This window comes from Setaria italica, chromosome I (assembly GCF_000263155.2).
Source record: "Setaria italica strain Yugu1 chromosome I, Setaria_italica_v2.0, whole genome shotgun sequence".
Lineage (NCBI taxonomy): Eukaryota > Viridiplantae > Streptophyta > Magnoliopsida > Poales > Poaceae > Setaria > Setaria italica.
In genome coordinates this window covers 4,959,297-4,986,273 of record NC_028450.1, presented here as the reverse complement: position 1 = coordinate 4,986,273, position 26,977 = coordinate 4,959,297, and the positions used below count along the sequence as shown (strand labels likewise).

The 26,977-nt window shown below is 45.9% G+C and overlaps 3 protein-coding genes across 4 annotated transcripts; 1 reads left to right on the top strand and 2 right to left on the bottom strand.

Moving 5' to 3' along the window:
- Positions 1-15,598: 15,598 nt before the first annotated feature.
- On the bottom strand, positions 15,599-16,698 carry LOC101773565 (putative F-box/FBD/LRR-repeat protein At5g44950). Its single transcript, XM_004954618.1, has 3 exons — positions 16,499-16,698; positions 15,860-16,391; positions 15,599-15,760 (listed from the first exon to the last, which is right to left on the bottom strand). The coding sequence occupies exons 1-3, from the start codon at positions 16,696-16,698 to the stop codon at positions 15,599-15,601; spliced, it is 894 nt and encodes a 297-aa protein (XP_004954675.1).
- Positions 16,699-17,620: 922 nt separating this feature from the next.
- LOC101786364 (citrate synthase 4, mitochondrial) lies at positions 17,621-22,869 on the bottom strand. Of its 2 annotated transcripts, XM_004951531.2 has the most exons (20): positions 22,716-22,869; positions 22,415-22,489; positions 22,266-22,328; positions 22,138-22,179; positions 21,619-21,684; positions 21,452-21,517; positions 20,965-21,078; positions 20,695-20,758; positions 20,344-20,426; positions 20,084-20,133; positions 19,918-19,995; positions 19,648-19,776; positions 19,512-19,554; positions 19,251-19,337; positions 18,886-18,987; positions 18,565-18,672; positions 18,439-18,489; positions 18,287-18,360; positions 18,130-18,181; positions 17,621-18,046 (listed from the first exon to the last, which is right to left on the bottom strand). In XM_004951531.2, exons 2-20 carry the CDS (start codon positions 22,463-22,465, stop codon positions 17,951-17,953), a joined length of 1,419 nt encoding a protein of 472 aa, XP_004951588.1. In that variant the 5' UTR covers positions 22,466-22,489; positions 22,716-22,869; the 3' UTR covers positions 17,621-17,950. The 2 variants fall into 2 exon arrangements, with proteins under 2 accessions (XP_004951588.1, XP_004951587.1); XM_004951530.2 differs by having other exon boundaries at positions 18,287-18,489.
- A 1,344-nt stretch (positions 22,870-24,213) lies between these two features.
- On the top strand, positions 24,214-26,914 carry LOC101785952 (zinc finger CCCH domain-containing protein 14). Its single transcript, XM_004951529.2, has 3 exons — positions 24,214-24,449; positions 25,049-25,109; positions 25,970-26,914. Exons 1-3 carry the CDS (start codon positions 24,377-24,379, stop codon positions 26,718-26,720), a joined length of 885 nt encoding a protein of 294 aa, XP_004951586.1. The 5' UTR covers positions 24,214-24,376; the 3' UTR covers positions 26,721-26,914.
- Positions 26,915-26,977: the final 63 nt, after the last annotated feature.

Here is a 26,977-nt window from a genome sequence, read left to right as displayed (position 1 = left end):
GAGGATTGTTCATATAGCTACTGGGTTAACTCCACCTAAATCAGTATCTTGTATGCTTCGAAACTGGTTAACGGGCATAAGGAAGAAAGAAAGACTACTAATTTTTGTGGGGGTCGCAGCTCTTATGTGGGCTATTTGGTGTACGCATAACTATTTGGTTTTTAAGAAAAAACGGTTTATCTCTTTTATGCAGGTTGTTTTTAGGGGAGCATATTTTGCGATTTTGGTCTCTACTGCAGCGTGAGGAATCAAGGAAAACTATTTGTTCAGCAAGCAAAGCGTTGGAGATTGTTGCTTTGGATATCTTTGCTAAGAATGGTTGGAGAAGCAATAATAGATTTTGCTTTTGATTTATTTCCTTTATATGCGTACATCTTTTCACCTTTTTTTCATCAGCTTTTGAGCTGAGAATGCTATAAAACTTAGCTATGTGCGGTTGCAAAGGTCAGAAACATTTCCTTTTTCTAAAAAAGTTGTATGTCCCTTGTCATGTTCTCCACACCATGCACAAGATCCTCAGCTACCTCCGTCGGAACCCCTGAGTGTTCTTTCCCTTCATTGACGTGTACTTCATTATCTCCATCAGTTGACTTTCTTCCTTTATGCATATTCTTCTTGCCGCTGTTCAGATTATTGGAAGAACTTGCAGATGACATAACCTTACACCTCTGATCACAACTGAAATTGAGGCCTCGCCGAGCATCAGGGTCCTCCGCTGGTATTGTCATCTGCTTCCCCTCATCCTTCTTCTGTGGGGAGCACCTTAAGGCCTTGCTAAAGTTCACATCACCTCCCATCTGACCTTCAGCTGGACATTCACGTAGAGCATGTCCTATCCTTCCACACCCAAAGCAAAAATAAGGTATGTTCTCATAGCGCAGCAAAAACTCCATTGGGCCTTGACCTCTCACTTTTATTTCTACGTGTGCATAATAGCTTTAGCCAGGGGAAAATCAACCCTAACTCTTTTGTAATTCTTGCGAGCTTCACCTACCTCTAACACCTTCCCAATCTTTGCACCCAAAGCTCTTGCAAAACCCTCTGTCAGCATAGTTATCGGGATATCATAAATGTGAACCCATAGAGTAATAGACTCAATAATGATTTCTAAAGTTCTCATCACTCCACCATAAGGAACAAAAATCAGAGCATCTCCCTTGTGCTTCCATGGGCCACCTTTGATGGCCTTTTTCCATAGTCTCTTAGAATCAAAGTCAACAAGATATCTGTTATCACCAAGCGTTCTGAAAGGAACTGGCTCCTTTTTGCCCCACGCCTTGCTCAGTTCATTGAACATGCCCCAGCTGGAGAATTCCTGACCGGAGTAATATCGGGCAATTGACCTCCTCTTGAAAGGCATTTGAATTGCTTCTTCATCCTCTTCAAAGACATACTCATCTTCCTCCTCGGCCACTGTCTCCTTCACTAGATTACCTGACCTGCCAGAACAATCCTTTTATCAGGGTTTGACACCTGCATCTGAGGTGCCTTCCCCTTCTTCTCAGATCTGTCGACCTCCCTCTCTCCATATTTTGGAGATTGATCCATAGCAGGAACCAATCTGTTGTCTTGTTCCTGATTCGCCATCTTCCATGCAGCAACATCACCCAACTCCATCGCTTTGCTCGTGCCAGCCATTGTTTCCACGTGTCAAGCACCTTTGACTTCGGGTGGGCAATCTCCTCATCAGAAATCCCTTATCACCCCACCGCAGGACGCAGGACAATTATGACCAGAGAGCCATCACCAAGAACACGAGCAGAACCGAGAGAAAAACCCTAGCTCACCGTTGTATATATAGCCAGTCCGTCTCGTGGTCCAACCTGAGTCTTAGATCAACTTTTCCACGTCAATCCAACTCCGATTCAACTCCTTGAACTAGATTGGAAGCACTGCCTCGAAACGATCGTTTGCTTCCACGTCTACTCCCGTGAAGCCTAGATGGGATTCACGTAGCAGTAAAACCAGGGAAGCAGGAGCTCCCCCTAGACTGCCCGACGAAAGTCGTCGGCAATAATCCACGTGACAGGGAGGTCAGGCTTCAGCGGCGGCGGCGGCGGAATCGTGCTCTGTTGCATCCACTAATCCCTCTTTTTTTCCTTTCACCGCACCATTTTTTCCTAAGTCTAAAAAGTGAGGAGAAAAAAGTCTAAATTACTTCTCTCGATCATCAACACAGTCCGGATTAATTTATTATTAGGGTATTTACTCATAACTAGCAATGAGTTGCTAGAATTTTTCGGAGGGCAGGTCTCAGAGAGCACAAGAAATAATGTGTCCGTGGTAACGCTGCTGCTGGTGTCACCGTTATTACAAAATGTTTCACGGTCCATAGCGTGTGTCCACATGTACTGCTGCAGCAACTGATGAGAACGAAGTGGCTTTGCTTCCTCGGAGAAAAGAAACGTACCAAATCGTTTCCTAACGGCTTTAATTTAATTTAGCTCGAAAAATACGTTGCTTAAGAACTTAAGCTTTTTGACCCCGACTGGTGCTCAATCCCTCGGATAGCTGAAAACTGGTCGAAGTCGAAGCATCCCCCCTCTTTCTCAAAACCTCTTACGAACCACTGCTAGCTTCTCCTCTTCTTTTCCTTTTTTTTTCTTTTTTGCAATGCTCTTACGTACCATCCAGACCACTAACCCTTACTAGCTGTGTGTCTGGTGTTACCATTTTCCTTATGCAACCTGCAAAGTGATTTAGAATGACATTCTTTTAATGAAATGACCGTACTTAGCGCGGCCACTTTACCCAATTTCTTTACTCGCCGGATTAGCAGCGCACCGCACGGCGAGTCAACTTCCGGGAAGATTCCTGAGACCCGGACACTGCCCGCGGGCGCCGGGACGGGACCCGACCTCTCGTGCGTCATGCGTGGCGTGGCCGCGTGGGTGCTGGCTGGCTGTGGCGGCTGGCCCTGGCGTGTCCGACGACGCACCCCACGGCACCCTGAGGCCGTCCGATCCAGATCCGACGCGTGCAGGTCCACGGCATTACACATTGGCATGTTGCCCGTTTGCACTGCGCTTGTGGCTGCCAAAACATTTGCTAGCGTTTCTGTACGCGCCTGCCTGGCCCTGGTCAGCACCTCAAAGGTTATTCTACTTCACTTGTGCATGTCTGTTTCCCCTAACCTTCCCAAGTGGATCGACGAACCTAGGCAATGCTAGTTTTGACGCAAAACGTGTGGGGTGATGACAGCAGCATGGGAATGCCAGAGATCTTTTTTAGATGATGATTATGATACAGCACCATACTGGAGCAACATGCAGCAGAATGCCACTACTTTGCAGTTTGCACCATGCATGGCTGCCGTGCAAAGGATCTAGCGGACGCGATCATCAACGGCTGTCAGCGGCAAATGTTGCTCATTCCTCAAATGAAAGCAAAAGTATTTTTTTACATGATGTGCATGCATGTATAACACACTTCATAATAAAAATATCCGAAGATAGATCTGAACAGATTTAGAAGCAGCTTTATTAGCGGGGCAACTCAAATGTTGCAGGTATAGTTTATATGTAGTTGAACTGAGGAAGTAGTACCGTATAACTTTTTTTTAAAAAGAAAAATTACAGTGCAAACACATTCGTACTGATGAGGCTGGCAGATCTTGAGAATAACAAAGTTACCTTAGACGCCTTAGACGCTTTGAAAGGCACCCCACTTAGTCGGTGGTTCGAACACCCCCACCTATTATCTTCTTTATCTACAAGAATTTGAATATTTATGAAAATAAGTATAGCTGTTGGTAAGAGTAGCATACTAAGCATTTCATCAACTCGAATATCTATTTCCCCAAATTTAACAAAAATACTATAAATACATTAGATAACATGGTGTAATATTATAGTTCCATCAATAGCATTACAAATTAGTAATGACATCCGTAACATAACTACTATCACCTTACTCTATTTTTTATATAAAATCTAAATATAATTGGTAAATCTGTTCATAGTTAATCGTGTTCCAATTCTAGATTTAACAGTGTCCAAAAATAGAAGGATTGGGATTTTAAGTGGAAGCTTCAAAGTTTGCACGTAGGACGTAGCCATTTCCAAATTCAGATTCATACAACTTTCATTTCTATTATCTCATCTAAATTTCATTGAATAAAACTAGAATCTAATATTCACTTAGATTAAGATCAATTTCATGTTTTTCCCTATAATTAAATTTATATTTCTAATGTTTGACTACATTATTTTTATCCAAATATAATGAAATTAGTTACTCCGTATAGTGTATTTCAAGAGAAGCACATACCAACTGCACTATTCTGAAGATGGATAGATGACTATCCAATGTGAGGATATATAATAACGTGCAGTGAAGTAGGGTACATGGATCTCAGGAGATCATCTCTCTCGCTTCGGTAACTGAGGGAGAAATGCATGACAAGATTTTTTGCCACCTGACTTGATGGGTCGCAACTCGCAAAGGGTACGGTGCCCAGCCGCATGCCATTGCGTGAGCTAGCTCGCGCAGTTGCTGGGGGTGGATCCAAAGCATAAGGAGGGTGGGGAGGGGGGGCTTCCGTGGTTCCAGCGTAAGTAGGGGGGCTTAGCCCCCCCGGCTCCACGCTGGTTCCGTCTCTGGTAATTGGGTGACCTCGATTGACACTCTGTCGTGCCCGTTGCTTAGATCATTTTGCTAGCTGGTCGTCATTACTACATCCGACGAATTGGCAGCACAATAATCAAGGTTGGAAATGCTTTTTGATATGATCGTACGTGCAGGCGATATGGCAAAATTAGGGATGAAAGTGGTATGGATATTATCCGTCCGTTCGTCCGATCGAAGGAGTTCAGACACTCAAATGGATAGTTCGTATCCGAATTCAAACGTTCGATATCCGTACCGTATCCAAATCCGGTTACTCAAAGTTCGATATTTAATATACGAATAGGACGAATAATATATCATTATTCGACAAATATTGACACTATTCGTATCCGCATGGACTGATGATGATGACGACGTGTGTAAATATATATGATCTCTTATCTGCTGATGACTCTATGCTTTATTTTTTTAATCTCTAATTTTTGCTGTTGTTGGCACGTAATCGACGATGCATGGTATGTCCAGCTTGAAAACCCACCGCGCGCTAGATTTTCTGCTCGTAATAAGATACTCCCATCGTATCAAAACACTTGTCGCTGTTGATTTTTTCTGGTAACGTTTGAGCATTCATCTTATTCAAAAACTTATTGCAAAGTAATTTTTTGAACAAGACGAATGGTTAAACATTGTGAAAAAAATCAACAACAACAAATATTTTGATACGGAGTAGTAATATATATATATATATATGTGTGTGTGTGTGTGAGAGAGAGAGAGTGAGTGAAACGCACGCCCGCCGGGCGGCTGGGCCGAGGAGAAAGTCAATCCAGCATTGCAGCTAGATGTATAGCCGGCCCATGAAAGCAACACCGACCGAGCGACTTGGCGTTGCCTCTTCGCAGTCTATCCGAGCGAGTGACTGAGAAGAGTCTTGCGCTGAGCCGAGCACTTCTGTTTTGGATTTTGTGCTCTGCTCGTGGGTCAACGCGTGTAGTGAAAATGGTGGGTTATAGATTGTAATTTTGGTGATTGAATGACAATATAGTTATTGGGACTAATGAATTGTTTATCATGTATCTTGTAGGTTTTCTAGGTCTCAAGCATGCAAACCAAACCATGGCAAAAGTCCAAATCATGGTATTCAAGTGATCCAAATAACGGTATTTTCTGTATTCAAACGGTGGTATTCAAGTGACCAAGCTATGGTACCTAGGATTATTCTATTGTATTCAAGCATCTATGTGATGGAATACATCCATGTGATGGTATTTTCGGTGTGCAAGTGGCAGTTTTCAACTCAAAAAATTCAGTACCATCGGATGTTCCGATGGTCCACTGGAGCAAGCATCAGACTAACCATCGGAGCAATTGGGACAACATGAAAATCAGGGAAAAAGTTTGAAGTGCACCGGATGATCCAACAACCTGTATTTCACATGCGTTGGAGTAATTCGCAGAGAAGACGAAGACAACCCCAAGGCACCGGATGATCCGACGGTCACAAGTTAGAGGCGTCGGATGAAGCATATTTACTTTGCGAAGTTCTAGAGAGATTTCGGGTGAAACCCCTTTAGCACCAGATGTTCCGATGGTGCATCGGATGAAGCATCAGGTGAATTTTGATGTGTCAGTGAAGAGCTTGGGCGCAGCGAGGCCAACGGCTAGTTGCACCGGATGTTCCGATGCATGCCAAAAAGGAACGATTGGAACATCCGATCGTACACTTTAACTAGCCGTTGGAGCAACGGCTCTTTAAAGCTTTGGGCTATTTATACCCCCTCCACTCACACATTTGAAGTTGCTGAAGTGTGCAGAAATCCATTGGAGATCAAGACTAATCAAGAACACATCCAATCCACCAAAAGTGCATAAGTGATTAATCAAAAGCTTAGCACAAGTTTAGAAGAGTGATTAGTTCTAGTAGGCCTATAGAAGAGAGAGTGCAAGGTGTTGCTGCCTTGTGATCGGTTCAATGAGTGAACTATAGTTGTACAAGGTGTGCCGGCGCTTTGGAGCCTTGGTGGCTGCCAGCAAGTCTTCGACTCTCCGGCTTGGTGTGGAGCGGCGTCGACGACCGTGTGCGTCCCTTGCGGGGGACGAGGAGACCCCTTCCTTGGTGGAGAAACTCCGTAGTGAAGACGGTGTCAAGGTGACCGGAAGAGAGGGAGTGGTGAGCCTTACCTTAGTGGCATATTTCTCATCTAGCTTGGCACGAGCCTTTATGGCGAGTTCAAGACCTTGATCGGGAGAGATTTGGTAACCGGGAGTATATCCTCGGTGGAGCTCCAATGTGGACTAGGGATGCTATTTGCCTACGAATACCATGTGATAAATCATCATGTCTGAGTTTGCATTCTTTCTTACCTACTCTTTTACATTTTCGTATTTCGTACCTGCAACTTGAGAGCTTATCATACAAGAATAGAATTTTAGGCTCTCACCACGGTAGCCGCCAACAGAGAGCACCGCGGCCTTGGGCTACTGACGACGAGCAAGACCCTCCTTGGATTAGACGGCTGGGCCGATCTGGACCGCACAAACACGATTGGACGGCGCGGTAGGCACCCGGGGGTGGACGGTATCTCAAACACCGTCCGCCCTTTGGGGTCCTCCTGCGCAGCTCGCCGGAGCGCCGCCGCACTCAGGCCGGGCGTCTCTAGCTAACTTCTTCCATCTTGTTCCTTATGAGCACATCGGAGCCTCGCCATCTAGCTCGCGTGGCGATGGTGTGAATTAATGCGTGATATCTGCCAGCATAGGGGCCGACGTACGTACCGCGTTCTAGGCGCAGCGCGACAGCCGGCATGGTAGGCATCGTGGCGCGCGCACGAAACTATGTCAGCCACTCTTCGTCACCCCATCCATCCCATGTGCTCATCGATCCTCATGACGTCCTCGCTGCACGCCGGCCGGCCGGCCTCACCCGTGCGCATCAACCAGGCCCCACGCGTCTCTGTTCTGGCCCTGTTGAAGAATCGGGCGCATGCATTGCATGGACGGACTCGAGGTCGAGGGGTCGCGGGGCGAGAATCGTGGCGGACGGCACAGGCGCAGTAACGAAATCTGCGCCATGTCGGCTGCCAGCACGGTGGCGGCGCGCTGGCGAGGGCGTTCAGAGAGCGGCGGCCGCAATGGCCAGTCGACAGTGTCCGCAGTCGACGCATTTAGCAACAGCGGCGGAGCTCTGGGTGGCGCGGCCGCGTGGTCCGCCCGCGGGCGCCGGATGGGTATCGGGTTGCTGCCGGCGAACTTCTACTCTTATACTAAGCCTATATATACATCTCAAGTTATAGAAGAGATTTCAATGCATAAACGATGCCCTGCACGAATGCGCGCGCCAGCCGTAGCAGGAGTGCAAGACCCTCAGTTTAGGTGGAACACAAATACAGAGAATGCCGCTCAGCTGGAGGGGAGGAACGTTTCACTCCCACACTCCTCCCCAAGCTCGACCAACACCCTCTCCCCCCACTCGATCTGCCATTCCCCATCTGCTTTCGCACCTCCTTTTCTCGTCCCCAACTCCTTCCATCCCCGCGGCCAGCCGAGAATCAAGTTGTGGTAGAAGAGGCTCGATATCGGCTCCACACCAGCGCGATGCCCCTCCATGAGAAGAAGTAGTTGATTCGTAATTTCTTGCAAATATTGACCATGTTTTGCTATGCGATCCTAAGCCTAAAATGCATTATGCGTTCCAATCAATTTCTTAATATTCTTTGTGGTGCTATAATTTTTCTCCTAATGCCTGTAAATGCTCGTGATTAGAATAAAACCAGTGTATTGGGTCATAAATAGATCCTTACTAAAAGAATCTAAATATTTAATGATTGACGGGGAGTGAAATCTCACATAGATACCTTTTTTCCTGTGGTAGTGAGCCTGGGAAGCTTAGGACGCACCCAATGTAAACAAATAGGAAAGTACCTCGTGTATTCCCGCATGGTGAAAAGCATAAGGAAACTTATAGTCATGAGTGTGTGGTGATGGTCATATGCGGTTATCTTAATTCACTACGCGAAAGCTACAAATTGCCGAGTGCCCCAGGCACTCGGCGAAACCCTAAAAACACTCGGCAACGTGTTTGCCGAGTGTAACACTCGGCGATGAGCACACGGCAAAGTTTTACTCGGCAAAGTTAACTTTGCCGAGTGTCTTTGGTCGGGCACTCGGCAAAGGGTGTGCCGAGTGGCACAAAACACTCGGCAAACAATATTTCCAGAAAAAATAAAAAAAACATACCCCGGCCACCGGGGGCAGCTCCAGTTGGCCGCCGCCGCCGCCGCCACGCCCAGGCCATCCACGGCCACGGCCACCACGCCGCCCGCTGCCGCCCGCTACCGCCACGCCGCTGCCGCCCGCCGCTGCCGCCACGCCCGCTGCCGCCCGCCGCCACCACGCCGCTGCCGCCGCCACGCCCGCTGCCGCCCGCCGCTACCGCCCGCCACCACGCGCCCGATCCGGAGGGGAGAGAGGTGGGGGCTGCCGGATCCGCGCCGGAGGGGAAGAAGGGGGCGCGGATCCGGCTGGAGGGGAGGGAGCCAGGGAAGGGGAAGAAGGGGGCGGCGGCGGCCAGATCCGAAGGGGAAGAAGGGGGCGGCGGCGGGCAGGGTCGGGTGCCGGGCGGCGGAGGGGGCGGGCGCCGGGCGACGGCGGGGCCGGGGGCCGGGCGGCGGGCGGCGGGCGGCGGGCGGCGGGGCGGGGGGCGCCGGGCGGCGGGGCCGGGGGGCGGGGGGAGAGAGGAAGAAGGTTCGAGGGAGTAAGGTGCGGTGCAGGTGAACGGTGCGGTGCGGTGCGGGGATAAGGTTGGGAAAAACAAAAGGTCGCCCGAGTGTCCTACGTGGACACTCGGTAAAGGGTTTCTTTGCCGAGTGTCCAACGTAGGACACTCGGCAAACTTATTTTGAAAAAAAATTTAAAAAAATATCCAACCATTTCAAAAAAATACCAAATTTTCACACAAACCAATATATGTTCTCTATTGACTATACAAAAAGTTTTGTAGTCAAATCAAAACTCGACCGTCATTTTGACTCCAAATCTTATGCAATCCTTCTCAACGTTACTAATCTTCTTCTGAGATGCTTCGGTTTGTAAACATCGTATGTGACGAAATGTGCAAAACATTCTTAATTTTTTTCCACAGCCTCCACCTATGATATCTTCACATCATGACAAATCTCATGATTTTCAGACTTTGCTTATTTTTTTTATAATTTAAAAATACCACTGCCACACGTTCGTGGTCGTGTTTCCTGAACAAGATGTTCGAAATTTCTTGTCATTTCATGGGTCAGGTCTCAAATTGGGCCGAATAATATGAATATCATTTTTCTACTCATTTTGTTCCATAATTTGAATCACTTGCAGTTCAAATTTGACTTATACCAAAAATTCCCTTGAAATGCAATTAATTAAATAAATATAGCAAATAAATCCAAAAATATACCAAATTTTAACATGGAGTACCACATGTTGTATGTGGGGAGTAGAAAAAATTTCATGGTGAAAAGAGGAAAAAAAATTATTTTTTTGCCGAGTGTCAAAAAAACACTAGGCAAACCCCCTATTTGCCTAGTGTTTTTTTTGACACTCGGCAAACCTCCCTCTTTGCCGAGTGTTTTTTATTTGACACTCGGCAAAGCCCCGGTTTGCTGAGTGTTTTTGGCTTGGCACTCGGTGAAGAGCTTGTTTGCTGAGTGCTCGAAAAAAAACACTCGGCAAAAAAAATACACTCGGCAATTTTCATGTTTCCCGTAGTGATTGTCCAAATTAGAAATTCATCATATCCACAAAGGATATGTAATTGAATTCCTAGGCCACACAATCGTTATTGTAATCACACGACGTAAATTCTATAGTGCGTAGGCTAATATGCCAAAAATGAAGTCATTATTATTTCATGGTTTTGTGTGGTCAACACACACGCAAGATCATTATATAGATGCAACATAGAACTAGGAAATGCTTAAACTTTCCATATAATCTCTGCATTAGACCACACTAGTTCCCTTGACCACACTAGTTCCCTTGAAAGGGGTCAAGGAATTTAAGATATCCATATCAGATTTTAAGATGGGAGAGACTTGAAATCTAGTTTCCAGTGGCACACAGTACACATGTCCAAATACTCAAACATGACCAAGAGTCCAAGACCAAGTAAGAGATGCAAGATATTACTCAAAGTCCATAAACTAAATTAATACTGACGAGCCTGCCGATCAATACCCTAAACAAAGTACATGCCGATAACCTGATAATTTAGCCCAGTAATATCCAACAATAACCAAGTCCAGACTTTCCCAAGTATTACGCCAAACGAATGGCAGCACAGGTAACAGATGCAGACACTGATTCGGAAGAGCGATGAACAGTAGCACCATAGTACTGCCGAGGAACCGTCCACTAAAAAAAAAGTCTAAAACCATACTACCTCTGTCTCCTTAGGCTTTGTCTTCTCCTTCAATAAGAGTCTCACTTTGCGGAATTCTCCAATGTCTCTGGTCAGAGCAGACACCGGTTTCAGCTCAACTTTAGGTTTCGTTTCCATGGACTCCATATTCCTTTTGTCTCTTTGATACAACTGTAGTAGCAGAGAAATGCTCCGTAAGTTTTTCAGACATTTTTCTAAAACAGTGCGTACAGACTGTAGTTATGCAACAGTTTACCTTCCACTGGTCCAGAGTAAGAGCAGCCCAATTAGGAGCGCACTGAAGGAAATAAGCTAATGGGCCATAAAAGTCAATGACCCGCCATTCTCCAATGTACAGGCTCTTCAATTTGCAAAATGATAGGCCCTCAAGAGTTGAGTTTTCCATTATATCCTTTAGATGCAACAATCAACATAATGTTAGGTGTAACTTGAGGTGCAAAGCAGCATTGCAGTTAGGAGAAGAAAGATTTTCACCTGGAGAAACAAATTAAATCTGAATAACTCAAGATGCTGGGCATTGCAAATTGCTGCAATGAGATCATATCCACTCTGAGCAGGGTGCGAAACTCCTCCATCACAAAGGTACACCCATGCACTCACTAGAAATGGCATTCGATCAAGATGAACTTTCCCGAAAATAGTTAACCTCAGGGAACAAACATTAGGAGCAGAAACTTGAATCACATATGAATAGCAGTTAGTAATGAACAGAATCTTCAGAGTGTCAGATAATATCTTGAATGAACCAAGGAAGCAGTAGGACAAACTCACTCTTCAAGAACTGGACAGCGAGAGTTGATCTTCTCCACCGCGGATGGATCAGCAAACCGTACACTAAGTAGACAACTCACCTTCCATGCATCCCTTTTGTCCCGGTTCAAAGTTGGCCCAGGACAAAAGGTGCTTTAGTTCCAGATCAAATATCAATCGGGACTAAAGGCCCCCTTTAGTCCTAGGTCAAAAATCAGCCACACGTGGGAGACCCTGTAATCCCGGGTGAAAAAATCAGCCACCCGTGGGGACCCTTTAATCCTGATTGGTGGACTAAAGCCCTCGACTTTTTACCAACCGGGACTAAAGGATCCCCCACAGGTGACTGAAAAAACTAAAGCCTTAGATCCTTTAGTCTCGGTTTGTGTTATCGGGACTAAAAGGTCTCCCACGGGTGGCTGAAAAAGACTAAAGCCCTCGGACCCTTTAGTCTCGGTTTGTGTTACCAACCGGTAACGGTAACACAAACCGAGACTAAAGGGTTCCCCACGAATTAATGCAAAAGGATTGCATCCCCTATAGTCAGATGTGTTGTGTAGGTGGAATGATAAGAAAGCTATGCGCAAGGCTTGAGGTCGTGGGTTCGAATCCCACGCACGCGCACACGCATATTTGGCGACCCCTTTAGTCCTGGCGACCCGGGACTAAAGACCCCCCTTGTCTCGATTGCTTTATCCCGGATGGATTTTCAGAGGATTTATTCCCTACCAACCGGGACTAAAGTTGAGTTTTCCACCTTTATCTCGGATGTATTTTCAAAAGATTTGTTCCCTACCAACCGGAACTAAAGGTGAGTTTTCCACCTTTATCTCGGATGTATTTTCGGAAGATTTGTTCCCTACCAACCGGGATTAAAAGCGAGTTTCCAGTGGTACAGAGTCTAGGTGCAGCTTCTTCAGGCACGGGAGACAGACCGACCTGGGCGCAATAGGTTGAACTCACGTGTCAGGGCATGGCGTAGCCACCTGTGTGCATGGTCGAAGTTTTTCCCGTCGCAGCTGTGCAGGCAGAACGCGTGCAGCGGCACGGTTCCATCACGGAGGAGCAGCAGCAAGTTCCCGAACTTCTCGGAGCCGGACCGCAGGGTGACAAAGGGCATGGTCGCCCACAGGTACTGCCACCGTCGTGACAGGCTGCTGAGTTGGGTGATGACCTGCTGCGTGTCCAGGAAGCGCAGGATGCGGTGCAGGTAGTCATCAGGCAGCTCGCTCAGCCGATCACGCTCTGGGACCTCCGGCGTCGACATGGTCTCACCTATGACCCGTGTGCGCTGAACTCAGGCCTAGTTGCCCCCTGCAGAGCAGCATACGCATTACATCAAACACCTTGTGAGCCCTGCAAGTCTGCAACGTAAAGGGATGTTTGGATACTAGGTGCTAAACTTTAGCAATGTCACATCGGATGTTCGGATGCTAATTAGAAGGACTAAACATGAGCTAATTATAAAACTAATTGCACAACCCCAATGCTAATTTGCGAGACATATCTATTAAGCCTAATTAATCCATCATTAGCAACGGTTACTATAGCACCACATTGTCAAATCATAGACTGATTAGGCTTAATAGATTCGTCTCGCGAATTAGATTCCATCTGTACAATTAGTTTTGTAATTAGTATATGTTTAATACTCCTAATTAGTATTCAAAGATTTAATGTGATAGGTGCTAAACTTTAGGAGGGGTATCCAAATGGAGCCGTAACTTGACACTTAGAAGTTAGAACCCCTAGTGGATCGCGTCAAATTTCCTCACGGACCGAGAAGCTGCGTTGGAATGATGAGAAATCTGCGCGGGTGCGAACGCATCAACGATCAGAGAAACGTACACACAATACAACGCATAAATTTATTGGCGGGATGATGGACCGAGAGCGACCACTCCATTTGTCTCCTGCAGCCCGCACGTTGCGCCGCCTCGCCTCCAACCCCGCTCCCGGGCTGGCATTAACCTCCGGCTTATATAGCCGGTGGAGAGGAACCACCCGCCGCCGCCGCACCCCCACCCCCACCCCGGGGGAACCCTATGTCCCTATTGCGCCGGTGCGCCGCCTGTGGTCACCGCCGTCGTTGGGCCGCTAGGTGGATCAAGCCAGCTACCAATCGCCTTCGGGCATGGGTTCGCGTACCTGAGGGTGGGGCCTCGCCGCTGCCCCGCGCTGCCGCGCGTCGCCGGTTGGTTGCTCTGCGTCGCGGGGCGTGGAAGAGAAACGGGAAGAGACAAGAGAAGAATGCACGTGGAGACCGATGCTCGAACAAATCTGGTGGGCTCGATCTCCGTAGAGTGGGTCTGGCCCAGCCCAACAAGCCCGTCCTAGCGGTGTTCATAGTGGAGCATTTAAAAAAAGCACAAGTGATTTTTTGGAAAGGATAAACATTTTTAGAGTTTTTTTACAAAGCTTTTAAAGTACCAATGGTACTTGTAGGTACTTACAAAAAAGATTTAAATAGATTTGCACATAATTAAAAGGTCATTATAGTAATTTCTCACTATTTTTGTTCTTGATCCCACCAAATTGTTACTTCTCTTTAGATACTTCATGGTATTTTCTTTGTTTCCACCGTTCGATTTCGTCGGATGGACGGCTCTCAGTTTTTTTCCAAGCACTCTAAAAATTTCTCATATTTTTATCATCATGCGGTGCACCATTACTCAGTTTAGCAATCAATTTTAATTCTGACCAATTTTCTCCCACCTCCTTCTTTCTTTAGCTGATTTCATCCCACCTCTTTGTTTCTTTTTTTAAGCTGATTTCATTCCACCTCTCTCCTTCTGGGGCTACTACTTTCGCAAGCTTTTTTTTTTACGTTCCTTCCCATGTACTCAATATTATTGACTCAATATTAATTGCTTACCAAATTTATTGACGTAATATTCTTTTAGGAAATATTGATTTAAATTTTCTCGTTGACTTCACCTTTTTTCACAAATTTGTTGTCTCAACATTTTTGTGATTTAACTTTTTTATGGGAGATATGTCAATTCAGCTATTTTTGCAGGAAATTTTGGATCGACAATTTTTTTATCGACTTAGGTTTTTACAGTATACAGATCTGTTGAGCCAACTTTTTTAGTGAGTTCATATTTTTTTTTGCGTTTAAAGGAAAACACTTATTTTAAGCGGTGCACCCCGTGAATGAAAAGAGCTTTGTTCCTGCATGCAGTTGTTCTCCAGCCACTCCATGGTTTTATTTGCAGGCCATTGCCGAGGAGCGAGAAAGAACTCAAGAAGCACGCGAGGAAGAGGTTCGAACGTGAGGGTAGTGATAACTCCTTGGGCGCGTTCGGTTACCTTGTTTGCCTTCGGATCTGAAGCCAGCTAGCTCGAGTTATACCATAACTACATATGGCAGAAAGGGTGTGTTTTGGAATATATAGATATTTCATCACAAGAAACAGTTTGGTTTCTTTAGGCTCTGAAGAAAAGTACACTTTGCAAACAGTCAGAGACTCTAATCTGGAAACATTTCAAGAGCTGAACAGCAGCACCATGGTATGGTATGCAGGGTAAATGGCCACGTGGATCGAGTTTAAAACCATACCACCTCCATCTCTCTGGGTTTTGTCTTCTCCTTCAAGGCGCTGCGCATCTTGCGAAATTCCTCAACGTCGTCGCCTTTGGACAGTCTGATCCAAAGCGTTTCAAGGTTTCTGGGCAATGGAGGTAGCAGTTTCAGCTTGCCATCAGCACTAGGTTTCGTTTCCCTAGACAGTGATTTGGGTAAGCTCCGATCCCATTGAACTTTGATACAAGTTCTGAAGAAGCAGAGAGTAATGTCTTCAGTTTAATGTCACTAATGACAATAAGTGCCTATGGCAGATGTGCAGCATGTTACCGTCCATTGATCCAAGGAAAGAGCAGCCAGATTAGGAGCACCCTCTGGATGAAAAAAGCAAGGGCGTTGTAGAAGTCGGTGACCAGCCATTCTCCAACGTAGAGGCTCTTCAAATTGCTTAACGACAGGCCTTCAGTGGCTGGCTTATGCACAATATCCTTTACCAAAAAAAATAGATCAACAAAAGATTGCATACGAAATGTTACCATAAAAAGTGTCATAATTAGTTAAATAGTAGTGTAGATAGAGATTTTCACCTGGAGGAGTACGTCAAATCTGAATAGCTCAAGGCGCTGAGCATTGCAAAGCGCCGCGATGAGATCATAAGCACATGGAGCAAGGTGATCAGCTGCACCAACACAGTGCACCCAGGCACTCACCAGAGATGGCATGGCAGACAGATAGACTCTTCTCGAAACTGTTATCTTCAGGGAACCGGCGTTAGGAGCAGAAACATGGATCTCATCGTACACGCAGGCGGTAATCGACAGAGTCTTCAAACTTTCAGACGAAATCTTGAACGAACCAAGCCAGCACTGATACAGATTCAAGTCCTCGAGCGACGGCCATCCAGAGTTGAGCTTCTCCACTGCGGACGGATCGATCTGCACGTTCTCAAGGTGCAGCTTCTTTAGGCGCGGGAGACAAACCGCGGACTTGGGCGCGATAAAATCCCTGGCCCTGGATGACAGGCTGATCTCCTCTAGCGTCGCGCAGGTGAAGACGCGGTCCGGCAGCCCGATCGCGTTGGCGCCTCGGAGCGCGAGCTCGAGCACGCGGAGCCCGCGGCTCAGGGCGTGGCACAGCCACAGGCGAAGCGCTCCCACTGCCAATTCTGCAGGCAGAAGACCTGCAGATCCAGGGGGTCGCGGAGGAGGAGCAGATTGTTCACGAACCTCTCCGAGCCGGCGCTGTCCTTGTCCTTCAGGGTGACGAAGGGCGACGACGCCCACACGCGCCGCCACCGGCGCGACAGGAGGCTGAGGTGTCGCGCCGCCTGGCGCGCTTCCAGGGGCCGCAGGATGCGGTGGAGGAGGTCGTCGGGCAGCGCGCTCAGGCGGTCGCGCTTGGCGGCGGCATCGTCACGCGGCGACATGGTCTGGCTTGGCCCCGGCTGACCGACCGTCGACCTACTGGTTCAAAACTCTTGAAATGGAACCGAGGGCGCGCCGATGGTGGCCGGTTATGCCGATGCGAGAAGGGGAAACGGCCGCGCGCGCGGATGCGGGCCAGTATCACGCGCGCACGGATTTTTGTTTTGACCAGACAGAACTGCCAGGTTGCGCGGATTGTTGCTTCTGGGCTTCCAGCCCGTTTGTTCCTTCAACATGGCCTGCCAAATGAACAATTTAAAAAACAAAAAAAAAGGTGGGGGTGGAGTCGGAAGGAGGGCCGGACGAGGCCACCAGTTGCCCCACGGGGTCAGAGCCCAGCTTCGTGGGAGGGGCCCAAGTTTCGTGTTCGGAATATGGGCCAAGATAGCGAGCCCACTCCCTCGTCCCAACCTGGGCGATCTCACTTTTAACAGCGTAGACCTAGGTCCGTTTCACCTCCTTCCAACCCCGAGGTGTGGGCTGTGTACCGCTCATTTGAGCCTGGTTACCCGAGGGCAGTAAACCGAGATGGGACTAAATGTTGTTGTCTCGTCGTCAGGCCATGCATCCCTCCTGGCCCAATTGCAAGCCAGGCCCAAAATCAACCGCGAAGAGAGACCGAGAGAGAGCGATCGATCCAAAACGAGTCCGTGCGCCCTCGCGCGCCCGTCGACCGTCGTCATCCGCGTTCCGTTGATACGGCGACGAACTGGCCGGCCCGATCGCAATGTGCCTCGACAAAACAGCCCTGATAATAGATCGAGCTCGCCTCCCATGTCCATAGCATAACCTCGATAAAATTCGAGTGTAACACTCTTTTCATTTCAGTTCAAGTGAACCAACACCGGTACCAGAGAAGTAATCAGCAAACCACAAAGCGATTACACTACTCACAATTTGGAACACGCCGCACCACGCATGACAGGCATCAGAATATCCTCTTTTATCATGAAAGAACTGTCAGCTTATGCTGCCAAAACCCAAATAACTGTAAACAGACTCGAACGAGCAAAGGTTAAAAGAACTGGCGTGCATCGCCATGTATAAAGATTAATGAACATGTCCTATTCTCGTCTGCTCAGTGGTGCCGCAGAGATTCAACTATATGGATGTCACGAGTGACGGAGGATACAAAATTCTGCCGTCTGAGAGCCTCTTGCTCTTGTTATTCGACCGCCAAAAGGAAAACGACTACTGTAATTTATTAACAGGAAAAATGACGGTGTGTAAAAAAGCATCAGCCTATGTTTAGCTTCAAGCAGCCTTGTTCTTGCAGTAGTTTTCCAGCCACTCCATGGTGACACTCTTCGGCCTCTCCAGTGGTAGGCCAAGGGCACGGTCCCAGATGAGCTATATCAAAGATAAGTGACCACAATTAGCAGATAGAAGAACCAGAATATAAGAATCTAAGAGTGGAGGGTACAAAAGCAGACCTGAGATCCTATCCCCATGCTCCTTGAGACACCAAACAAGACTGTGTAATACCTGCGTGGTTAAAACAAGGTGTTCCGGACATGAGTACTCATACATAGATTTGATAGGTCACAAGTCAGGATTAAATTGATATCTAAATGCCAAGGATAAACATACCGTGCTTCAGATAATCCAAAGTGGTTCAGCAAAACTCCACTGTGTGCATCAACATTCGGCCATGGGTTCTTGACCTGAGAATACATGAGCAAAGAATGGTGTTCATGAGAGTATGTTAAAACAAGAGTGGAGAACATGATCAACCACATTACCTTGCCCAGCTCAGTGAGAATAGGAGGCACGACTTCATACAACTTGGATACCTGTAACAGAACATCACATTTTAGAGTGTTGAACCCAAGAAAGTAAATGCAATTAGATTCAGGGTCTAGACTGACCAATTGGAAAAGTGGATCCTCAGGCAGATGCTTCAAGGCAAACTCCCTTTGACATGAATACCGTGGGTCTGTCTTACGCAGAACTCCATGACCAAAGCCAGGAACAACCTATGATTGAATGCAACCAACTATTAGGAATTTGATTTCTATAACTTCATGCTCAACCAAATAAACAACAGTGCACGTAACATTGCATAAACATTCCAAGTCAACTCTATTAGACCTACTGCACAGCATTTCAAATCTCATAACATTTGATGAACCTGTTTTTGAGCATGAAGTAAACATCTTTTGAATTAATATAACACTGAGACATGCTACCTTTCCACTCTTTAGTGTCTTCCAGACATAGTCTTTGAGTTGATCTGTGGTAACATCACTCCCAGTTTCCTCAATTACAGATTTGATCCATAGAAGCACTTCCTGCAATATATGGTAAGTTTATAAACGTTATAAAATCAAGTCATCAAACTAAGAGTGGCAGGAAAATGTGTTTCTTCTTTCAGTGAAGGAGGTTCATTACATATCAACTTATCAAGTAATGTAGTGAAATAGTACAATGAATGGCTGTGGGGCCAGGGGGAGATTATCTATTGAGAGAAATCTTTTTTGCAATCACGAGTAAAAGAAAGCACAAGGCAAGATAAATATTGCAGAGCAGATCCGGTGTGTCAAACTGTGCATACCTGATTAGCCAGACCATGAAGTGGCCCAGCTAAACCATTCAGAGCTGCTGCGAAAGAAAGATAGGGATCTGACAGGGCACTTCCAACCTGCAATTAGATGAGCGGCATGATCAGAGGATGTTTCAACCCAATGCCATGGAGTAAATAGTAAAAGGCCATGATACCAAATAAGGTACCACACAGTGATCAGTTTTCATCATCTTGGCACGTTAAGAAACATTGTTTAGAAAATCAAGATCACAACCAGAGAACAAATATTACCAGATGACCAGTATGTGCACTGACATTCCCACCTTCATGATCACTGCAAGAACCCAGTTAACAGTATGAGAGGAAAATTAAAACAAGTTCTTCAGAAACATAAAATAAAAAAATATAAGGATGGATGGAAAATTACGTGTGAATTGTTATATAGAGGCGCATCAACTCCAGCATTTTGGGATCGTCAAAACCAAGCATGTGTGAGAAATTTGCAGCATAATCCAGAGCATTATCAGCTTCTATTGATTTCCCGTCCTTGAAAATCCTTCAAAGGACAAGTGAAACAAAATAATTGATACAAATTCTAAATTTGCTCATGTCTATAACTTCATCACAAAATAATCATTCATGGATGTCATCTCCAGTAAGTGAATTGAAAGATCAAGCATTTGTGAACAAAAGCTACCTCCGGTAAACATAAGATGCCACTGGCGGAAGCCGAGCAATCAAGTTTAGGACATCTTCATACGTAGGCTCCCAGAACCTATTATCAATATAATAATTGTAAAAACCATGAAAAGCAACTGTTGAAAAAATAAGAAAATGGATAGCAGTATAAATCCCAGGCTTACTTTGTTTTTGGCAGTCCTTTGTCATAAGCTTTTTGAAATTCACTCTCAACCTGAAACGGAGTAAAAACAGGAAGAGTCACACTTTGAAGGCTTAAAGTAATTCCAAATACCAGGAATGATACGATGAGAAATTAATCTAAATCCTACTTGCAACAGTTTTAGAAATACAACTGCAAATAAATCACAAATAGTGAATTTTTTCCACAAGACTTTCTGAGGGGGAAAAAAAGAAACAGCATGTCAGACATGGCAGGACTTACCTGAAGAGCCATTACTCCAGTGGTAAACTGTGTCATAGGATGTGCAGTTACAGGGAGAGCATCTATTGCCTTATAGACATGTGCTGCAACCATATCAATTATCAGCTGCTAGCGAGCAAAGTGGCAAGATAGAGCACATAAACTACACATGATCGTACTAACGGAAACATATGGACCTCTCTATTGATTTTTTTGGAGTTCAGATCTCGCTATTAATCTGTGACTACCTTTGAACTTGCAGAAAAGTGGGACATTAGCATCAATCAATTCAGATAGTTTCTGGATTTAATTTGACCAAATTTCCAAGGGGAAAAACAATAACAAAAGTAGCCAGCAGTGTGATCAAAGTACCTGGGACACTTGAACGGGCCAGCAATTCCTTTGAAAGGGAATCAACTTGCTCTTTGGTTGGAACCTGAAAACAAAAAACCAAGAGGCTTAAAACTGAGAAATACGGTATTGGGGATAACTGAAAACATATTACAGGAATAACAATACAAAGATAAGCAAGAAACTTGTCCCATTGAATCAATCAGCAACGAATTTCCTAGTTTTGGAGGAACACATTTGCAACAATTTTTAAACTATTATGGAGCAAGTGATTTATAGGCAGGGATATACCTTTCCCGTCAGAAGAAGCCAAAGGAGACCCTCAGGCAAAGGCTCACCACCCTTAACCGCCGTCGGCAGCACTTTCTGGCACTCTGGAATTGAGAGGCCCCTAAAACGAATGCCCTGGATAGAAAAGAAGTGGTTATTAGCCAATGAATGATGTGATTCTTTGCTTCACTTCGATGTTTAAATATGTTAACGCCGCCCGAAACTAGGTTGCATCCAACAACAAAGATGAATTTGTGTGTCCAGCCACTCAGATTTGGTAAAATCGAAATCAGCTCCAATACTATAATAAATACAAGAAACTAACTTAAAATATTCTGGTAAACCTGCGCCATAGTAAACTCTTAGAAAATTTATTCCATGTGCATCTTCTATAGATCATTGTGCACTACTTAATTCTGAAACTTTGATCATATTTTGACATAGAATGGACATGAACTGATAATACACTGCTAACATAGCATTATGAAGTGGATGAATGAAAGATTACCTCCTCTGGGTCAAGTAGTGATGTTTCCCAAAGCATTCCAATCATCCCTCTCATTCCACCAAGGACCTGCAAGAACATTATTCAGGAATTTCGCATAATAAGTCAGTATACATTCTAGAAAGGAACCAGAGGTATCCGTAGACATTTGAATAGTGATATATCCATACCATGTCCACATTTATGTTTCCAAGCTGGACCTTTCCATGCTCTGACTTGAGCTTCTTTAAGCGATCCTGTAACAAATACAGCAGAGTAAGTGATGGTTTCTCCTAACATTCGAGAACAGTAAGGCGAGATGAACAGGTGTTCATATTTCATAAGGACAAGTTTTTACAGAAATCAGCTGCCAGGTGGGTTTCTCTTAAACTAATTCTAATTTTTCTGATCGCAGCTAGGTGCAAATATAAAGCTGCACACAAACTAAGTGCCACTGACAGAAGCGGGAATAGAATTGATGCATAATAGATGCTACTTTCAGAGAAGAAAATTGATTTCATGTTCCACCACACGTTTGACAAAATGTATTAGACACAGAATTAAGCAAAATCTCACAAAGAACTACATGAACTGAACAAAAGAGATCGAAATTGACACTTTTGGCTAAAAGAACAGAAGATAAGGTATCAGATACCCCAGGAACTTTTTGGCTTTACAAGATTTACAGACAGGTCTATTGAGTAACAAACCTGTTGTTCGGGAATCAGTTCCTGCAATTGGGACCTAAGATCCTGCATTTGCAGAAACACAATCAGCATCATGTCCAGACTACACAAAATTCCATCACAAGGCACAACAGGAGGACGAAGTGTCTTACGAGATCGGAAGCGCTCTGCATCTGCACCCATCTCACACCACCCAGCGTGGTGGCCTCCTGCGTCTGGCGGCAACAACACCAAAAATCTCAGCAGAAAGCACCCAAAAAACGGTGAATCAGCCCGCAAATACACACGCGCCACTACTCACCACGCGGGATCGCAGCCTCGAGACCGCGGTGAGGCCCCGGAAGAACGCCATGGCCGGAGCGCTCGGCTACCGCACCTGCGCAGACACATCACATCAGGCCACCGCAGTTGAATCGAAACGAACCCCAACGAAAAAAAACTAGGGGAAACAAACTGATAATTACTACTCCACTCCGCCACGCAGCAAGCAAATCCGCAACAGAGCGAGGGGGAGATTGGAGATGGGATTGGATTCGAGGGCTCGCGGCGGAGGGGAGTTTCTAATAACGAATAAAACTAGCAATCTGTGTAGGCTTGCTTACCAAGGAATACCAAGGAATGAAGAGATCAACACGGGCGGGGACGGGCCGCGCGTTCCGCGGCGAGGGAGGTGGGGAGCCGAGAAGTTGGGGGAGGAGGAATGGGGGTGGTCGTCGCCTCGTCGGGCTCGGTTGGTGAGGGCTGAGGGGTCAGGGGCGAGCCGAATATATACGGGGGCTTCGGGTTCCATCCGAAATGATATACCCGCCCCTTCAATATCTTTTTGATTTGGTTTAGATAGATTTTACAAAAAAAATTGAAGTTAATCAGAAAAACTGAAGGGGCATATCCCAAGATGTTTTTTTTGTTATAATTGTCGAGGTTAAGAGAGCATCCAGGGAATTACTTAGAATGAAAAAAGAATGTAGGAGGCTTGCATGATTCTTTTGAAGAAAAAAAAATCTTCAGCGGAAAAAAGGTGTGCCTTTTCTAAAAGGGCGACACTGCAAGGTTAAGAACTGCATGAAACGTGGATCGTCCTTTTCTCAGATGAACAGCCCAGGTTGGGGTGGGGGACAAGTTTTGTTGTGTTTGCAATGAATTTTGGTTGAGACCATGGGAAAATTTGCATGAAACAAACAATTCATGAAAGGCAAATTCAACAGCTCGAAAGTGGGGAGAAAGAACACAAAGTACGACTTGTAGTCTCCAACTCTTCATGCACAATAAGGCTATCACCTTCACCTGACTCTGACATGGATTTTCTAGACGAATAGAAGCGAGCTTCCAGGAGGCACGGCTGGACCTGTTTAGAAATATACGAAGTGAAGAATGGTACACAACCAGAGGGCAAATATTATGATGCGACGTGTGCCTCTTCCATATGGGCATATGGCCTCTGCAATGAAGAAAGGGACATCGGTTTTTAGCTCCCAGGACTCGTGAGGTGGACGGCTTATGACTTGTGAATTGTGACACATGGTACTGATTGTTTTGAAAGGTTGGTTGAATAATCTATTGGTCAATGATTTGGAATTTGGTGGCTAAACTGCGCTGTACCACCGCAAAAGCGAGACGGCATCACACTTTTTCTTTGAAAAGAGAATAGAAAAGTGAGGACGTTTCAGGGTTCCCTTTTCCTTTTGAAAAAATAATGACAAATTAACAGTTTGACTTGGATATTTTTCTGGCAGGTCATCTTCTATTTGTTTACTTATTTAATAATAAACACATCTAATAAAAAGAGAAACTTCAAAACAGAACGGCGTCCTCGTGACGTCGTGGTTGGCAGCTAAAATCTCTCCCACCTGCCCATTAGGATTCTGAACGGAATGAGGAGGTCAAGTCTTGCTACCCAAGAAGAACAGGGAGGCGCTTTTCATCAAAAAAGAAGAAGAAAAGGGGAGGCCAGGCATGCCGCCGGGGCCAGATAGACAGGTGGGCCTGCGCATCATTTGGGCTGAGAAGCGGGAATGCACATCACCCTCCTTCGTGGGCCCGAGCCCATCGGTCGGTCAGTGCTTTCCTCTCTCCTCGCCTCGACCTCTCTCCCCCCGCCGCTGGCACTCGCTCACTCTCTTCCGCACGCCTCCCCGTCCCGTGGCCGTTGTTCAGACTTCAGAGGCCACTCCCCACGGGCTCCACGACCCCACGCGCTCCTCGCCGCGCCGCCGCGGCTTGCCAACCCTAACCGAACTCGCGGGACGCGAGAGCGGGAGCATCCATGGAAGACGTCCGCAAAAGGGGCACGGCCGACGGCGCCAACGGGGCCTCCGCCGGCGGGAAGCGCGCGCGAGGTGAGTCGAGCGGAACCCGCCCTCGCTCTGGCCGCAAACCGTCGTCCTCTCGGGACGTGTTTTATCGTCTACGCGGTTGAACATTTTAGGGCTGAGCGTCTTGGGGATTGGTTGTGTTTTGAGATGTTTGCTATGCTAGGGTTTGGGGATTTTCGGTGGGATGCTGCGCGGTGCGGTGATCTGGTGGGATCTAGGGTTGTTGTTTGGTGAAATGAGAATCACTTCGTTCCCGAAGTTTCGTCAACTCGGCGCGGAAGTTTTCGTATGTTGGCAATTTTGCATTATTCGGGTGGGGGCATGGGCTTATTTGTTGCATTTTGGCCTAGAATCATTTAGGGTACGGGTCTTCTGTTTGAATTGCAGGGGTTTATAATTTTTTAGTTGTTGGCTTGCTGTGTCCTCTACCCACTCAATAATTTGGCAACGGCTTGGAAAGAATCTCTGGGTAGCAGATACAAACTGAAGTCAGTAAACTTTGTGTTTTAATTAATGCACTGTACTGATGTAGGCAAGCCCTCATTAATGTTCATTCTTGTATACTGAGATTAGTAAATCAACAACATATTAACTTGGCGAGCAAAATTAATTTGATGTAACAGAATCGGAGTCATTTCAAACTGGTGTAGGAAGCAAAACGAAGCCATGCACCAAATTTTTCAGGTTATAATCCAACTTAAAATGAACTCCCACCTGGTAACATTTATTCTGCATAGCTGCTTATTTCAATTAAAATTTACTTGCTTTTGTTGAAAGAATCTCTTATGGCTAACAGAACAGTTAAGAAATATTGTGATACAGGTTCTCCTAATCCAGCTTAAGAACACTACTGGAGTAAAATTGGAAAGCACATGGTTGTGCAAATCACTTTGAACCTTTGAAAGACGCAACAACAGTATAAGGACATCTAATTCTTTCTGAGATGAACAATCAGTTGCTGTGGTCATGCTGCGTCATCTGCTCAAATTGAGAAGAAGTTTGAGCACATGACTTGGGAACTGCAATTGAATCCCATCTTGAAATTGCGCCACCTATATCTTTGCAACTTACACCAATTATCCAAATATTTGGTATCTGCAGGACAAATTCTACCACCTTATGGTTCGAAATTATACTTATTATTACTTACATCAGTAGCTGTACAGTAATGTTCATTGCATATATTATGATGTTTAAATTCTAGTAATCGTTTAACCGTGATGGAGTTACAAATTTTAAGCTTGGGATCTAGAACACATGGTACCAATAATATGTTCTTAAGCCCAGCTTTTGAAATGTAGCAAACTCTGAATGTCTTTTGTCAGAACATGGCAGATAATCCGTTTCCACTATTTTGTTAAGTCATGTTAAGTTTTCTTCAGATTTTTCTGAAGTTCATCCATACTGGTACATTATATTTTTATTAGCACACATTTAAAATGCCATATACTTTTGTTTTCCTCAGCTGCTATCATCAATTGTTACCATATATTTATTATTCAGCTACTTCAGTTACTTACCCAGATAATGTTGTCATCTTGCAGTACCTCTGGTTGTCCCTTTGGCGAGGGCTGCCATTTTCTCCATTGCTTCCCTGGCGGCTACCAGGCAGTTTCAAAGATAACCAACCTGGGTGGCCCAGCAGTTACACCTCCTGGAAGAATGATGATGGACGGGCCACCTACACCCACCATGAAGACTCGCTTGTGCAACAAGTACAAAACTGCAGATGGATGCAAATGGGGGGACAAATGCCACTTCGCACACGGTGAAAGGGAGCTTGGCAAGCCTATGTTGATGGACAGCTCTACGCACTTCCCCATGGGACCAGGACCCACTGGTCACTTTGCACCTCCGCCTATGGTCAACCCTGGCATGGCCACTCCAGCAAGCTTTGGTGCTTCTGCCACAGCCAAGATCAGTGTTGATGCATCCCTTGCTGGTCGCATCATTGGGAGGGGTGGAGTTAACACAAAGCAGATATCTCGAGTCACTGGGGCCAAGCTGGCCATCCGGGACCATGAATCAGACACCAAGTTGAAAAACATCGAGCTTGAGGGCACCTTTGATCAGATCAAGAATGCTAGCGCTATGGTCGGGGAGCTGATTGTCAACATCAGTGGCAGTGCCCCTCCACCAGCAAAGAACCCAGCTGGAGGACCTCACCGTGGAGGCTCAGGAAGCAACTTCAAGACCAAGATGTGTGAGAACTTTGCAAAAGGGTCGTGCACTTTTGGTGACAGATGCCACTTTGCCCATGGTGAAAATGAGCTGCGCAAGCCTGCTGCTGCTTGAGATCCATGTCTTTGTCAGTACTTTGTAGTGATTAGTCAATGTAACTCAAAACTTGATCTTGGATGATGGATTTGCTGACTTCTTTAGGCCTATGCTACTGAATCTGTTTTCTGTTTTTCTTCTTGAACGTTCTATTGTGACCTGTTTTGGGAGCCTGGTGGTTCTTCTACCCATCCCTTTCTTCTTGAAGGTTCTATTGTGCCCTGTTTTGCGAAGCGTTAATGCTGCTATTTTGCCTTTATCTCTGTAGTATCCAG